This window comes from Moschus berezovskii, chromosome 3 (genome assembly GCF_049115385.1).
Source record: "Moschus berezovskii isolate FMDL1 chromosome 3, NW_MosBer_1.0, whole genome shotgun sequence".
Lineage (NCBI taxonomy): Eukaryota > Metazoa > Chordata > Mammalia > Artiodactyla > Moschidae > Moschus > Moschus berezovskii.
The window spans coordinates 39,640,185-39,657,927 of NC_142462.1; the positions used below are offsets into that span (position 1 = coordinate 39,640,185).

The 17,743-nt window shown below is 36.0% G+C and overlaps 1 protein-coding gene across 4 annotated transcripts in view; it reads left to right on the plus strand.

Moving 5' to 3' along the window:
* Nucleotides 1-17,743, plus strand: part of RUNDC3B (RUN domain containing 3B) — a 179,132-nt gene that overhangs the window by 13,522 nt on the left and 147,867 nt on the right. For all 4 annotated transcript variants that reach the window (XM_055420596.2, XM_088833770.1, XM_088833775.1 and 1 more), the window contains exon 2: nucleotides 13,496-13,611. In XM_055420596.2, the coding sequence (XP_055276571.2) occupies nucleotides 13,496-13,611 (116 nt within the window). The remainder of the gene's footprint in view (nucleotides 1-13,495; nucleotides 13,612-17,743) is intronic.

The following is a 17,743-nucleotide window of genomic DNA, read 5'->3' on the forward strand; positions in this document are numbered from 1 at the left end:
AATATGGAGGGTCAACTCTAAGGAACTTGAGCATCTGTGGATTTTGGTTTCTTCAGGGTTCCTGGAACCAATTCCCTGCAGTTATCAAGGGAGGACTGTATTCTGTCATTGTTGGTTTCATGTTTTATAGATGTCATTATGTTCCCATTTTCTCTAGCCTTCCTAGTTTTTTGTATGCTTAGCCTGATGTTAAGAGAGATATGTTAGATCTGTCAGATCTGTTTGAGTGTAGATTTGTCTATTCCTCTGTTTAGTTCTGTCATTTATTTGCTAAAATATTTTGTTGTTCGATTACCAGGTGGGTACGGATTGAGAATTGTGATCTCTTCCTAGTGATTTCATTCCTTTGTTATCATGAAATGTCCTTCTTTATCTCCAATAGTGTTCCTACCTTAAAGTCTAGTTTTTTCTGCTATTAGCATAGTTAAAATAGCTTTCTTTTAGTTAATGTTTATATGATATACTTTTTATTCTTAACTTTCAGTATTTCTGGGTCCTTAAAAGTGTCTCTTTGTAGGCAGGATAGAATTGAATTTTACATTTTATCTGGTTTTTTATTTAGAGCATTTAGCCCATTTATGGAGAAGGAAATGGCAACCCACTCCAGTGTTCTTGCTTGGAGAATCCCAGGGACGGGAGAGCCTGGTGGGCTTCCATCTATGGGGTCACACAGAGTCGGACACGACTGAAGTGACTTAGCAGCAGCCCATTTATATTTAATATTATTACTTTTGGGTTTATTACTACCATTTTACTATTTATGTTCACTTTTTCTCTTATGTATCATTATTTTTTGTTATTTCATTTATTCCATATAGTTTTCTCTGTATGAGCTTGCTGGTTATATATTCTTTTTCATTTTCTGTACAGTTTACCCTTGAATAGTATGAGGCTTAGGGGTGCTTACCTTTCACACATCAGAAATCCATGTTTAGCAGTCATGTGTATACAGTCAGCCCTCCAAACTGTGACTGCATTTACAGGTTCAACCAACCGTAATCATATACTACTGTAGTATAAATGGGAAGTAAATGGTCCTTGTATAAGTGGACTTAACGCACTTCAGACTTGTGTTGTTCAAGGGTCAACTCTTTATATTTTTGATTTCTATCCTTTTGACCCTTGATTTATTACAGTAAATCCAAATTTTACCTTTACTGCTTCTCCAGTAATGTTAGAACCATTTATCCCCTCTAATCCCAAAATACTTTTTAATAAATATGGTGCTCATTATGCTGTAATCTAGTTATCTTTTTGTCTTCTATGGGAATGTGCATTTCTCAAGTCCAGGAATCATAGTTTATTGAGCATCTATTTTATTCCCCGCATCTAGTACATAGTAGGGATGTTTGTCAAATGAGGTAATTATGTCCAACTAGTGAAGAATAGTAGCAGTAGATATTTCTAAAACAAGGTTGAAGGTAAAGTAAAGAACCATTCTCACTTACTTCTTTAAAAAAAAAGCCACCCTTATGAATAATCTCTAATGAGGGGGTTTTAAACATCGAATAGCTTTAGATTCACAGATACAGAGAGCACACTAGTGGTTACCAGTGGGGGGACAACTGGGGGAGGAGGAGTGTAAGGGTAGGAGATTAAGAGGTACATGCTTAAAAACAATTTTTTTAAAATATATTTTATACTAGGTATAAAATAAGCTACAGGGATATATTGTACAGCTCGAGGAATATAGCAAATATTTTCTAGTAATTATCAGTGGATATAACCTTTAAAAACTGTGAAAAAAATAAAGCATTGAAATTAAAACATCTAATAGCTTCAGTAGTAGAACTGTCTATCTAGTTTACTAGATAGCTTGTCATTGTTAGTGTTTAGTTGCAAAATAGTGTCCCAATCTTTTTGTGACCCTGTGGGCTGTAGCCTTCCAGGCACCTCTGTCCATAGAATTTCCCAGGCAGGGATATTGGGGTGAGTTGCCATTGCCTTCTCCAGGGAATCTTCCCAACCCAGGGATCGAACCCTCATCTCCTGTGTTGCCAGAGAGATTCTTTACCACTGAGCCACCTGGGAAGCCTAGATAGCTTACTTATGTTAAAATACATTATTTGAATATTTTCATTTGTCTTTGGACAAAGAACAATTGAATTCTAAAGTGATATGTGATACAGGTGTCCAGTGAAAGTCTATTCTTTATTAAGCTGATTTTAATTGGAAATTATTTCACATAAGAAATCAAATGAATTAATTTAAGATAGGAAGATTTTTGTTTGAATACTTTCTAATTTTAAACAAGTTGTAAAAAATTGTTTTGTCCTACGTATACTAATGAAACTAACAAAGACTAAACACAAAGAATATTAAAAGCAGAAAGGGAGAAGCAACAAGTAACATACAAAGGAAACTCCATACGCTTAACAGCTGATCTTTCAGCAGAAACTCTGCAGGTCAGAAGGGAATGGCAGGATATATTTAAAGTACTGAAAGGGAATAACCTACAACCAAGATTTCTGTACCCGGCAAGGATCTCATTCAAAATTGATGGAGAAATAAAAAGCTTTTCAGACAAGCAAAAGTTAGGAGAATTCAGTACCACCAAACCAGCTTTACAACAAATGTTAAAGGGACTTATATAGTCAGGAAATACAACAGAAGAAAAAAGATCTACAAAATCAACCCCAAACAATTAAGAAAGGTGCAATAGGAACATATATCTCAATAATTACTTTAAATAGATTAAATGCTCCCACCCAAAGAAACAGATTGGCTGAGTGGATACAAAAACAAGACCCATATATATGCTGTTTACAGGAAACCCACTTCAGACCTAAAGACACATATAGACTGAAAGTGAGAGGATGGAAAAATATATTCCATGCAAATGTTAAGCAAAATAAAGTATTTTTTTTACTTTTAAAAGAAAGTTTTTTTTAACTGGAGTATCAATCCTCATATCAGACAAAATAGACCTTAAACTAAAGATTACAAGAGATAAGGAAGGATGCTACATATTGACCAAGGGGTCAATCCAAGAGGAAGACATAACAATTGTAAATATCTATGCACCCAACATAGGAGAACCTCAATATATAAGACAAACACTAACAGACATTAAAAGAGAAGTTGACAATAACACAATAATAGTAGGAGACCTTGACACCCCACTCACACCAGTGGACAGATCATCAAAACAGAAAATTAATAAGGAAACACAAGTCTTAAATGATACATTGGATGAGGTGGATCGCATTGATTTCTTCAGGACATTCCATCCAAATGCAGAAGAATACACCTTCTTCTCATGTGCACATGGAACATTCTCCAGGATAGACCACATCTTGGGTCACAAATCAAACCTCAGTAAATTTAAGAAAAATGAAATCATATCAAGCATCTTCTCTAACCATGACACTATGAGACTAGATATCAATTACAAGAGAAAAACTAAAAACACAAACACATGGAGATTAAACAACACGTTTCTAAATAACCAACAGGTTTCTGAAGAAATCAAAAGGGAAGTCAGAAAATTTCTAGAAACAAATGACAATGAAAACATGACAATTCAAAACCTATGGAATGCAGCAAAAGCAGTCCTAAGAGGGAAATTTATAGCAATGCAATTCTACCTCAAGAAACAAACGTCAAACAAAACGTCAAGTAGACAACTAAAATAGACAACTACACCTAAAGCAACTGGAAAAAGAACAAAAACCCCTCAAAATCAGTAGAAGGAAACATAAAGATCCGAGCAGAAATAAATGAAAAAGAAATGAAAGAAACAATAATAAAGATTAATAAAACAAACTAAAAGCTGGTTCTTTCAGAAGATAAACAAAATTGACAAACCTTTAGCCAGACTCATCAAGAAAAAGAGAAGAATCAAATCAACAAAATTAGAAATGAAAAAGGAGAGCTTACCACAGACAATGCAGAAATACAAAGGATTATGAGACTAAGGAGATCCAACCAGATCCCTTAGAAGGGAGATCGATCCTGGGTGTTCTTTGGAAGGACTGATGCTAAAGCTGAAACTGCAATACTTTGGCCACCGCATGCGACGAGTTGACTCACTGGAAAAGACTCTGATGCTGGGAAAGGTTGGGGGTGGGAGGAGAAGGGGACGACAGAGAATGAGATGGCTGGATGGCATCACCGACTCTGTGGACATGAGTTTGAGTGAACTCAGGGAGTCGGTGATGGATAGGGAGGCCTGGCGTGCTGTGATTCATGGGGTCGCAGAGAGTCGGACATGACTGAGCGACTGAACTGAACTGAACTGATGAACGACTATATGGCAATAAAATGGATAACCTGGAAGAAATGGACAGATTCTTAGAAAAGTTCAATCTTCCAAGACTGAACCAGGATGAAATAGAAATTATGAACAACTCAATTAGAAGCACTGAAATTGAAGCTGTGATCAAAAATCTCCCCAAAAACAAAAGCCCAGAATATACAAGCAGCTCATACAATTCAATACCAGAAAAACAAACAACCCAATTAAAAAGTGGGAAAAAGACCTAAACAGACATTTCTCCAAAGAAGACATACAGGTGGATAACAAACATATGAAAAGATGCTCAGCATCGCTCATTATTAGAGAAATGCAAATCAAAACCACAATGAGATTTCACCTCATGCCACTCAGAATGGTCATCATCAAAAAGTCTACAAACAGTAAATTCTGGAGAGGGTGTGGAGAAAAGGGAATACTGTTGCACTGTTGGTGGGAATATAAATTGATACAGCCACTGTGGAAGATGGTATGGAGATTCCTTAAAAAACTAGGATTAAAACCACCATATGACCCAGCAATCCCACTCCTAGGCATATACTCTGAGGAAACCAAAATGAAAAAGACACATGTATCCCATTGTTCATTGCAGCACTGTTTACAGTAGCTACAACATGGAAGCCACCTAGCTGTCCATCGACAGAAGAATGGATACAGTAGTTGTGGTTCATATACACAGTGGAATATTACTCATCCATAAAAAGGAATGCATTTGAGTCAGTTCTGATGAGGTTGATGAACCTAGAACCTATTATACAGAGTGAAGTGAGTCAGAAAGAGATAAATATCATATTCTAATGCATATACATGGAATCTAGAAAAATGGTACTGAAGAATTTATTTACAGGGCTGCAATGGAGAAACAGACATAGAGAACAGACTTGTGGACATGGGGAGAGGGGAGGAGAGGGTGAGAGATATGGAAAGAGTGACATGGAAGCTTACATTACCATATGTAAAATAGATAGCCAATGGGAATTTGCTGTATGGCTCAGGAAACTCAGACAGGGGTTGTGTATCAAGCTAGAGGAGTAGGATGGGGAGGGAGCTTCTAAAGGGAGGGGTATATGTATACCTATGACTGATTCATGTTGAGGTTTGACAGAAAACAACAAAACTCTATAAAAGTTACCTTTCAATAACAATAAATTTTAAAAATGTTTAAAAAATTGTCCTTTTGTTTAAAGATAGTGCTTCAGGTTATTTTTCATGTTGTGCAATCTGCTGTCGTCCATCTGCTTATGTAGCAATGCAAGATGTTAATATGATATCTCAGTCTTAGGTGTTTAGATTAACAATTCTGTTTTACAAGCAATTTTGATAGTACATATGGGGAAAATATTTTAAAATATACCTCTCTCTCTGTCTCTCATTTTTTTACACTAAGCAAAATTTAAAAAGAAAAAAAATGGTAAACTCTGTCAAAAGAGACTTGAGTTACAGTGTATATATTCCAGAGAAGAGGTTTGGAATTTTTTTGTTCTGTGTTTCAATAAAACTTAATAGAAGCAGGCAACTGGTTGGTTTTTGCCTGTGGACGATAGTCTCAGAATCCTGCTAAATGGATATGTGAAAAGTTTTTTTCTACTTATAAAGGAGATTTAAATTTTAGGAAAGATAAAGGGGGAAAACACATGATTATTGGGAATTCTTAACTCTCGTAAGACTTTAAAAGAAAATAAGGCGAATTGCTGATTCAGAAAGATTTGTGAGGGGTTTCTGGTGTAAAATAAAATAAATAGGCTTTCCAGTGAACAGATAGATACCTGGATACGGTGCTCATTATCATCCATAGTCACTATTTTACATTTGGGGTGGATTGTATCATATCTCTTGGCAGCCATCTCCTTGTTGATTATTGATAATAGATACAGCAATGGCAGAGGATAGTTACCCCACCCCTTGGTAAAGACTACTTGCAATAATAATATGTTATAAGGAATCCTGTAAATTTGGTGTGGTAGTAGTGGAAAGAATTCTCTTACAATTTGGATACTTTTTAAAATAGCACTCATAAATGATTATAGGTTTTCTGAACACCTTTTGGTTTTGAAGTGTAATGTTTCTATAAGCTTTTATGTACTTTGTTTATCTTCAAGTATAATTCCATATAAAGGAATGTAAAAATATAGATAAGAAAATCTCATTTTGTGAAATTAATATTTTTCTGATGCTTGTTTGACAAATAGTTAAGATTATATAAGCTCGTTTTAAAGAGATGGAAATATATTTCTTTCCTACTTGATTCTTCTCTGTGTATGTGAATACATCTTTGTATATTACTAATACAGGGCCTTTACATATTAAAGATGAATTTCTACTTTTAAGTAGTTTCTTTTCTAATAAACAGTGAGATATTTCATGAAGTCATTTTGGGGGGACCTGCAACAAGATTATTTTTCTTTATTGAGTATAGTTGATTTATAATATCCTGTTAGTTTCAAGTATACAGCACAGTGATCCAGATATATGGATGTAGGTGTTCCTTTCCATATTCTTTTCCCTTATAGATTATTGCAAAATATTGAGTATAGTTCCCTGTGCTGTACAGTAGGTCCTTGTTGGTAATCTGTTTTATATATAGTAGTATGTATCTGTTAATCCTGAACTCTTAATTTATCACTTCCCCATCTTTCCCCTTTAGTAACTTGTTTGTTTTCTATGTCTGTGAGTCTCTCTGTTTTGCAAATAAGTTCATTTGTATCATTCTTTTAAAATTTTTACATATAAATGGTATCATATGATACTTGTCTTTCTGTCTGGCTTACTTCACCGAGTATGATAATCTCTAGATCCATCCATATTACGGATAGCACTATTTCATTCTTTTCTAAGGCTGAGTAATATTCCATTGTATATATGTACCACGTTTTCTTTATCCATTCATCTGTTGATGGACATTTACTTGTTTCCATATCTTGGCTATTGTAAGTAGTGCTGCTATGAACATTAGGATGCATGTATCTTTTCAAATTATGTTTTCTGAGGATATATGCTCAGGAGTGGGATTGCTGGATCATATAGTAATTCTGTTTTTAGTTTTCTCAGGAAAAGCTATTTTATTTTTGACTTTGTTGTCACATTTTTTGCCTTTAATAATTTGTTGTTACTGTTACGTTAGAAACTTGTTTACTGTTTACTGTGGAAGGAATTAATTTAAATGGGTGTAGTGAAGATTTTTTTTTTTAAATGTAGTTTTGGTAAACATCTTTCTTGATATGTTTCCAAAGGGTAAAAGGTAGTTCCTGCTTTCTTAAATTTGATGGTTTTAGTCACAATCATTTTTTTTATTTCTGAACTAACAAAAATTTTCTTTGAACATTGAAGGTAGGAAAGAGAATCTTTTAAGACAGAGACATTTCAAAAAATAGCATTTAATTAAAAGACCCTTTTATGTACAATTTTTTACTTTTTAATTCTTATGTAAAAGCTGTTACTTAGACTTGATTTGGTATTTTTAGACATTCATCAAATTGTCATTTCATTATTTTAAAATCATTACTCTTTGGGAAATAGATGACTAATATTAATGTCATCATTATCAGGAAATAGCTCAGCATCTGTGTGACATTTTTTAGATGTACTGAAATTCTTTTACAGGTTTGGTTTTTATGTCTTAGTTACTGGATTATGGAGGAAAAAATTCTCACTATTCTGGCATAGTGGAGCTAGTCGCATAATTCTAGAGAAGTAAATGCTGAATGGGAAGACTTGGCTAGCTAGAAGTAAAAGCATGGACTCTAAATAACTAATTTGCCTTCTGAAGTTTTTATTTGTGTTGACAGGAGAAGAGCAGGCTATAAATAATGAAGCAATGCTGGGAAACAGTAATTTCTTCATTATTAACCCTGTTATAATAGAAATTATTTGAAATGCTTTCTCAGCCTTAAAATATCTTCATGCTTGAAAATAACAGAAAATGTGCCTAATGATATGCTTTAGGATATTTACACTTTGCTTTTGTTTTTGTTTTTAGTCACATATTGACTTACAAGTAATTTGATGCTCTGAGATTCACCATTTTAGATTTTTGTCATGCACATAGTGTCTTCTATAGGAGATAATCTACTTCAACAACATGACAGAAAGATTCATATTTTATTGACCTTTGATTGAGCTGTACAGGGCTCTTGATGCTGCAAAAATATATATGTTACTCTCCATGACTTTTCCTTCCTATTGCTTTTACAAAAAACATTTGTTAGGTAATTTTATGTTATTCCTGGAGGACAGCAGTGGCTGAAATCTTACCGGGCTGTTACAGGTGGAAATTGAGTTCTGGCTCTTTTTAGTGAAATAAGCACTCTATTATCTTTAAATATCATTTTCAGTTCATTTCACCTGTGTGCTTGCTATCTTAAATGCCATACTTTTTTGAAATTGAGGTAGATTACTGCTACCTTGAATGTGATTGCAGAGTTAGATTTTCCATTCTGTTCTATTAAAGATTAGAGAGAAACATTCAGAAGTTTCCTTCTTTTTAGGTCAAAGATGGAGGTGGAGACTATATGGCTTTTGTTTATTCATTTTAGGAACACTTAGCATTTCTTTCTCTTATGAAATAAGAACATGAAACTTTTTTTGTTATTCTTAAAAGTTTGCTGAAGATTGACAGCACTTTTCTAGTGTATTGTCAATGAAAAGGGCAGGTAGACAAAAGTGGATTTCAAGTCCCTGCTATAGTTTGATTTTAGTTTACTTTGTTTTTCTTTCTATTCATACTCATGCATTACACGTAGTATTTATCTAACTTGTCTATTAGATACAACAAACTTCCATCAATTACTTCATAGTTATTCTTTTTTTGTCTGTGTCTTTTACATAGTGGCTCCTCCATGGAGCTCCAGTTGCTGTAAATAGTACTATGCTGCTGCTACTGCTTCTAAGTTGTTTCAGTTGTGTCTGACTCTGTGCGACCCCATAGATGGCAGCCCACCAGGCTCCACTGTCCCTGGGATTCTCCAGGCAAGAACACTGGAGTGGGTTGCCATTTCCTTCTCCAATGCATGAAAGTGAAAAGTGAAAGTGAAGTCGCTCAGACATGTCTGACTGTTTGCGACCCCATAGATGGCAGCCCACGAGGCTCCTCTGTGCATGGAATTCTCCAGGCAAGAATACTGGAGTGGGATGCCATTGCCTTCTCTGTTGAACATTAATTTGTCTCAGCCTTTTCTGGTTAGTTATTTGTCTGAACCAAAGAAGACTGAAAATTGAGTGACTAGTTTCTCAAGGATGTGTAATTCTAGTTGCATTGTTGTTTCATTCCATACAAAGAATACTGTGGGCTAGTGGCTCTCAAAGTGTGCTCCTGAACTCAGACCCTTTCAGAGGTCTGAAACGTCATAATATTTTCTTAACATGTCTGGGATATTATATGCTTTTTAGTTCCCATTTTTAAACAAGTGTAAATGGAGTTTTCCAGAGACTATATGGTGTGTGATATTAGAATAGCTTGAATGCAGAAACAGATGTGAGATGCTAGTTATTGTCTATTAAGTACAACACTAAAGATATTTGCAAAGATTTAAATAATACTATTACAGCTTTTAGTTTTGAAAAATATAGTTTTAATAAAAATATTTATGCTAACATGTAATGAGTTTATTTGGTTTGAGGACTGTAAGGCAGTCTTCACTTTGCACAGTTCCCATTTGCACTGTTTTTAGTTACTAGAATTTAATATTAGCAGTCCCTACAACAACTCTCTGGTGGCTCAGGCAGTAAATAAAGAAAGTGAAAGTGAAAGTCACTCAGTTGTGTCCAACTCTTTGCGACTCCATGAACTATGCAGTCCATGGAATTCTCCGGGCCAGGATACTGGAGTGGGTATCCGGTCCCTTCTCCAGGGGATCTTCCCAACCCAGGGATTGAATCCAGCTCTCCCTGGATTCCATTGCAGATGGATTCTTTACCAGCTGAGCCCAAGAGAAGCCTGCCTGCAATACAGGAGACCTGGGCTCAATTGATGGGTTGGGAAGATTCCCCTGGAGAAGGGAATGGATACCCACTCCAGTATTCTTGCTTGGGAAATCCCATGGTAAAGGACCCTGGCAGGCTACAGTCCTTGGGGTCATAAAGATCGGACACGACTAAGTGGCTAACACTTTGACTTCTATATTATTTGTGAGTAGTTGCATAAAATAAAATTTTGCTGGTAGCTCTTTAGTTCACAGATCATTGTGTAAATAACAGATGCACATCATGGTTAGTGACCAGTCACATCATTGCTTCAGAGTCTGTCTAGGATTGGTCACTGTGCATCTGTTACTGGTTCATACACGGAAATCAAAACCTGCAGGAATGTTGTTTCTTTGTCTCCTTTTTATAAACCCACATGCTGTTGTCTGGAAATGCACAATTAAAAGAGTAAATTGGCCAACAATGATGACACTGGGGCAAGAAACAGTGATAATGCTGGAAGTAAAACTGAATGGAACGTAAATGGACCCATAGAAGAAACAGTTGATCATTGGAATGTTGATTGAAAGTGATAGTGTTAGTCACTCAGTTGTGTCCAGCTCTTCCGTTCTCCAGGGAATCTTCCTGACCCAAGGATCAAACCTGGGTCTTCTGAATCGGAGGCAGATTCTTTATGATCTGAGCCAGCAGGTAAGCCCAAACTGCTGCCATTCAAGAGAATTTAGATAATCAGCCAGAGGAAATTATTGAAGGAAACGTTGATATAAATGAACAAAGTGGTTATGACCAAAAGATGTAATAATACTACTATAGGGCCTCTCAGAGATTCTCACTGCTTTGAAAATTCACAGGGTAAAATGTTGGAACTGATTCAAACGTAGAAAAGCATATGACTGTTTGCCCAGGCTTAGACAACATAAGTTCAGTTCAGTTCAGTCACTCAGTCATGTCCGATCTTTGGAACCCCATGAATCGCAGCACGCTAGGTCTCCCTGTCCATCACCAGCTCCCGGAGTTTACCCAAACTCATGTCCATCGAGTCGGTGATGCCATCCAGCCATCTCATTCTCTGTCGTCCCCTTCTCCTCCCACCCCCAATCCTTCCCAGCATCAGAGTCTGTTCTAGTGAGTCAACTCTTCGCATGTGGTGGCCAAAGTATTGGAGTTTCAGCTTTAGCATCAGTCCTTCCAATGAACACCCAGGACTGATCTCCTTCAGGATGGGCTGGTTGCATCTCCTTGCAGTCCAAGGGACTCTCAAGAGTCTTCTCCAACACCACAGTTCAAAAGCATTGATTCTTCGGTGCTCAGCTTTCTTCACACTCACTAATATTTTAAATTATACAATGAGAAGAAAGTAAACACTTTCCAACTATTCTTAGTAAGTTTTTTTTTTAAAAAGAAGACACCTTAATTCTCAATATTGCTCATGTTTTAAATTACAGTGTACTAAATAACGTTTGACTGTTTTTTCCATTTCCCTGTGCCTTATAACCAGCAGAGAGTTTTTAATGTTTTGACAAAAATTTGTGAAGGGCACAGAATAATTGTAATTCTTTCTATTGATTATTGAGATCACACTGCATGATTTCAGTTTGCACATTTTTATGTGCAAAGGGAGGAGTGCCAGTATTTAACTTATAAACAAATATCTTTATATTTGCCTTTATACTTATGTCTTGTATTTTTTGTCCTGATTGAATGAACATTGCCAGTAAGCCTAAAACCGAAGGAACAATTTGTACTTCTTTACCTGCCGTGTGTGTGTGTGTGTGTGTGTGTGTGTGTCTGTGTGTGTGTCTGTGTGTGTGCGCGCGTGCGTGCGCTCAGTCGCTTCAGTTGTGTCTGACTCTGCAAGCCTATGGACTGTAGCCCACCAGGCTCCTCTGTCCATGGTATTCTCCAGGCAACAATATTGGAGTTGCTTGCCATGCCCTCGTCCAGGGGATCTTCGGGACCCAGGGATTGAACCTGCACCTCTTATGTCTCCTGCTTTGGCAGGGAGGTTCTTTACCACTTACGCCACCTGGGAAGTCCATAGTTTACCTTTCTAATTATTTAACAGTTCTCATCATTACCCCTTCTCTTCCTACGCTACTGATTGTCTTTACTTAGACACTCACCCTTCATAGGATGTGACTGTAAAGGGATAGTATGCTTACAAAGGGATCAGGTCAGTTCAGTTGCTCATTAGTATCCTACTCTTTGTGACCCCATGGACTGCAGCATGCCAGCTTCCCTGTCCTTCACCATCTCCTGGAGCTTGCTCAAACTCATGTCCTTCGAGTCGGTGATGCCATCCAACCGTCTCATTCTCTGTTGTCCCCTTCTCCTCCTGCCTTCAGTCTTTCCCAGCATCAGGGTCTTTTCCAATGATACAGAGATAGCATGAGGGAAGTGCTAGGGACAACAGAACTTCTCCAGATCCTGATTTTGATTGTGGTTCCAGGAAGGTATACATGTTAGAAATCATGAACTTTCTTTTTTGTCTTACTGTGACATTGGCCTTTTTGCCAGTCCGTCAAAATAGGTCTTACAAATATATATCAGCAGGTACTTACAGCGTATATCCTTCAAGTCATTGTCCTATATGCTAAGAAAGATATAAACACACAAAAGATATGCTTCTGCCCTGAAGGAATTTGTATTCTAATAAGAGAGATAGACAATACAAGTAATAACAGTAAGAAAAGTTGTAATCATCTCTTAAAGGAGATACAAACAAGATGCTACTTTGAGCTAGGAATATGTAGAGGATAGTTCTTCATTGAGAAGATGGCATTTAAGCTGAGTCTTGGGAAATGCATTGGTATTTGGCAGTCAGAAATAGAGACAAAGGACATTCTGAAGAGAAGGAGAAATATAGTGTACTTTACAGTTATGTTTCCCTGTTATAGTTCATAAAAACTTGGGATCTACACTTCATGAATACTCAAATCCTATCTTAATCAATTTTGTTCTCCAAAACTCTTAAAAGCATTTTGGTTTGATGCTTAAACTCCTATAAGTTGTATTATGGCTCTGGACTTAATAATTTAGGTCATTTTGTTTATTCTGATTTTAATGGCTCTGAGGACAGTGAACTATTTCTAAGTCTTAATGCAGTCAACAGATAATAAATATATGTCAAAAAGGCTGATATTTCTGTAAATTTTCTGTGTACAGAGTGAATTTACTCCATTGAGTAAATGGAGTTTTCAGAGCATATAATCTTATAAAACATTTCTGTAATATTTCTCTGGATTGCTTTCCTTCCATTCTTCCTACTCGGTGAATGAATCATGTTTACTTAAAAGCAATAATATATTTTTTCCCCCATAGGTTTTCTGTGAAGACCCTGATTGATCGGTCCTGCTTTGAGACAATTGATGATTCTTCTCCTGAATTTAACAACTTTGCAGCCATTTTGGAACAGATTCTAAGTCACCGACTGAAAGGTAATAGCGCTAACGTATTATTTATTCTTCCAACAGTTCTGCTATTAACAAGCTTGAGATTTTAGAAATTATACGGTTTAGTGTACAGCATCTTGAGAATTAAAAACTGATTTTAGAACACCATCTTTTGGCTGTGTCCCTGGTAAAGAATCTATTCTTGAATTTATACGCATTTCCAGGATGCCTTAAAAATGTTGAATATTAATTGCCACATACAAGAAGCAGATTCACTTTCTATATGTAATTAAAATAAAAGCTTAAAAGGTAACTCATCTTCAAAGATTACTAGTTGGTATTTTAATCAGTTTACAGAGACGCACCAGGTATTGTTTGCTTAATCTTTTCTTCATTAAATTCAAAATGTTTTGAAATTTTTTAGCAGTAAGTAGATTAAAAAAGAGCTATGTAAAAGAGATGCTGGACTTTAAAGAAAATCAGTAAATGTATTTATGTCATAAACATAAATCTCTTAAAATTTAAAAGAAAAAGTGTAAACTGTGTTCCTTCAGACATATGATACTTTTAAATTAAAAATATACATCTGTAAAATATAGCTGATAACATCAAGAAATAGTATGTAGTATATAAATTTTAGAAGTAATAAATTATAACTTTATCACATTAATTCTGTTGCCTGGTTTCCCTAAAGGAAATTTGATGATTAGATGTTTTCACTTAAGCTTTTATTATCTTTATGATCTTAATGGTATAGTAATAATGTCAAGTGAGTAACCTTTTGGTGATATAATTTATGAGCATCTCAAATTTAATAGGAAACTTAATTCTGTTTTTTGCTTTTTAGTGCTGAAAGCATCAAGTTTTAGTATAATTGTTTAAATCAGTTGAGTAGTCTTGTAGGCTTATAATAAACGGTTTAACTTAATTAAATGTTAAATGGTGTAACAAAATCTGAATTCATTCAGCCCTTTGTATCTTAAAATGGGATCCATAAAAATCACTGGTGCTTTTCTGTTAAAGTTCATTGTTCTGTATATTTAAAGGGTTATTTATTTTTCTTAGTTTTGCTATGCAATATTTTCTAAATTTTCCATGTTTCCCTTTGTGAGAAAATAAGTTTTTATGAAAGTAAAGTGTCTGAAAATATTTTGAAATATTTTCATAGTTACTACATTGTGTTGTTGTCATTTTTTAAATTTTATATGTAAATTTACATATAACATTTTAAAACATATGAAATACAATGGTGTTTGAGGTATCTTAATGTTCCACAAAGGTTTTATCATAAGACCTCAATTCCCTTGATTTGGTATACCATTTAGCATGTAATTTGTTCACAAAATACGTAAACTACAAAGAAAGCAAACCATGTTGATCTAGCCATGCTGAGTGATGGGGTAGATTCACTACCATGTAAGTGGCACATCTCTCTGCCATCGTCTGAATCATGCCTCAGCAAAATACACATCATAGGCCTTTAGACTGACTTATGCACCATAAATGTTATTTCTATAGAAGCCAGTGAACTTCTGTGTTGAGAATACAATCTCTAGTTATTTTATGGATAAGAATTCCACTAGAATGACAGTAAGAAAAATGATTCTGAAATCTGTGAATTTTTTAAGCTTGGTAAGATTAATAATTCCAAACATGCTTTTAAAAAAGTTCCTGTAGATCAACTATGGTGGTCACTGTTGTTAGTATGGATATGAATCATGAAATGATCTGTAACTTTCATGATGAGGAAGTTTATTGAAGATTCAGGTGTCTAGAAAGTTTCATATAGTATTGCCCATTTTTTGCTATTCTAATAGGTAACAAATTGCCTTTAATTTTGCAAAAGTTATATAATTATTTTGATAATATAGTATATTCACTTAGAATTTAGTTAACGTAACAGCTAATTTTTTCTATTCTTTCCTTGATAGAAGTACAAATTAAAATGTATAATTTCCTGGGTTTGCAAGGCTTACTTTTCTGTAGCTACTTTTTATTTTTTTAATAAAAAGGCATTTAGTTTATCAGTGTTTTTCAGAGGAAAAACAAAAACTCACCCCAGGCCCTCTATAGGCTGTACTGACACAGGTAGCAAAGAGATCTTCATTCATTCTAACAGCCCCATTACAGAAAAAAAACAAGACTTTTAAAATTACATATATTAATGTCGTCTGCAGTAATTCTGTAATAAGATGATGATCTTACTTTTCTGGAATATAGCTGAGAGCTAAGAATTCATCACAGAATGGAAAGTTCAAAGAGGCCTCAGTTCATGTCTTCACTTCAATCATTTTTTTAACTTTTGCTCTGAAGCATAATCCTTTTCTCCAACTCACTTCCACCTCCCCTAATAAAAGCCACTGCAGATGCTGGATATGTAAGCGGAAGGTCTCGTTGAAGCTGGGTGGGAATATCAGGCATTTTTCCAGCTCAGCAGCAATCACACCCCACCTCCACAGTACCACTTCAGGCAGCACCGTTAATCATATCTTAGAGATCACTAATCTGTCTCCTACTGAAGCAATCCACCAAGCAATATTTCCAGCTGGTAGACATACGGTCTTCATTTGAATACTTCTGATAACAGGGAACAAAAGATAGTACAGAAGGCCATTATTTTTTAGGCAGTTCAGATTGTTAGAAAATTCTGATGTATAAGAAGTCAACTTAGGTGACCGTGCCTTTCTGCCTCTTTTTAAAATTGTGAGCCTAATACATATTAAAAGTTGCTATTACATAATCCTTATTCCTTAGTTCCCCTTTTCTTTCTTCAGGTGAAATATCTCTAGTTCTTTCAGTCTTTGGAACCACTATAGTCTTATTCTTCAGATTTATCATTGGTTTATTGGATCTTAAAATCTGGTACTCAGAGCTGAGTAAAATGCTTCAGATAGGCTAACTTCTGTGTTGGTTGGAGTTTGAGATTACAGTGACTTTCTGATTCCCACATCACACTTTTGTTTATGTTTAAGTAAAGGCCAAGTAAAATCCCAAAGCTTCTAAAAGCTTAACTGTTGCTTGTATTATGTTTTAGATTCTCTAAATCAGTTGCCAGAGATCAAGTTTGATAGGGACAAATGAAGTATTATTTTCCTAATCATTCTCTTCATTTATTTTTTAAAAAATATTTATTTATTTGGCTGTACCCAGTCTTAGCTGCCATATGAAAGAGTGAAAGTGTTAGTTGCTTAGTCATGTCCAACTCCTTGCGACCTGCCTGTCTCCTCTGTCCGTGGGATCTTCCAGGGAAGAATATTGGAGTGGGTTGCCATGCTGTCCTTTAGGGGTCTTCCCCACCCAGGGATCGAACCCAGGTCTCTGGCATTTCAGGTGGATTCTTTACTGTCTAAGCCATGAGGGAAGCCATTTGCCTTTTGCGAGATCTTTCAGTTGTGGTATGTGGGATTTTAGTTGTGGCATGCAAACTCTGAGTTGCAGCATGTGGTATCTAGTTCTTTGACCAGGGGTAGACCCCGGGTTCCCTGCGTTGGGAGTCTTAGCCCGTGGACCACCAGGAAAGTCCCCCTTAAAATTCATTCTAGAAATAGATGAAGTGGCTATAAAAATAAAATTTAGGAGGATTTCTACTTTCAGGAAGATAAAGTGGACATACTTTCCCCTATTTCTCCCATTAAACTCTGCCCCACAAAACACAAGACTCTGAAAGGTAGGGAGAAGAAGTCTAGGGACTTTGGTTCCTTAAGAATGGCATGGTGGCAGGTCCCTTGGATTTTCTGCTTGCTTTATATCCAACACTGAGTACTGGATAAGCCAGTAGCCTGCAGGCATCAACAGGAGGGTGCCCATACACACAGAGTCTGACAAGGATCTGCTATCTCTAGCTAAAAAGACCAGGAATAGAACAGCCTGGCAAGATAGGAGACTTTTTAGACACAGTCTACTCCATTTTAGCCAGATACTACAGAAAAACTGGCATTACCCCAACCCAGACCTGAAGAGGCTGAATGGAGAACTTAGAATTCCATCCTCATGAGAACAGAGTATCTCAGCGCCACCACAGTGTGGTATCAGAGAAGACCAAGCAGAGAGCTGGCACTTCTTCCCTCCTCGCTGGTTGTGAGCCTTGACTTCTCACCTGTTCCCATACTGTGTCCATAGAGAGCCTGGATTTTGATCCCCACCCAGCAGCAATGAGGTTGTGTCAGAAGAGGTGTAT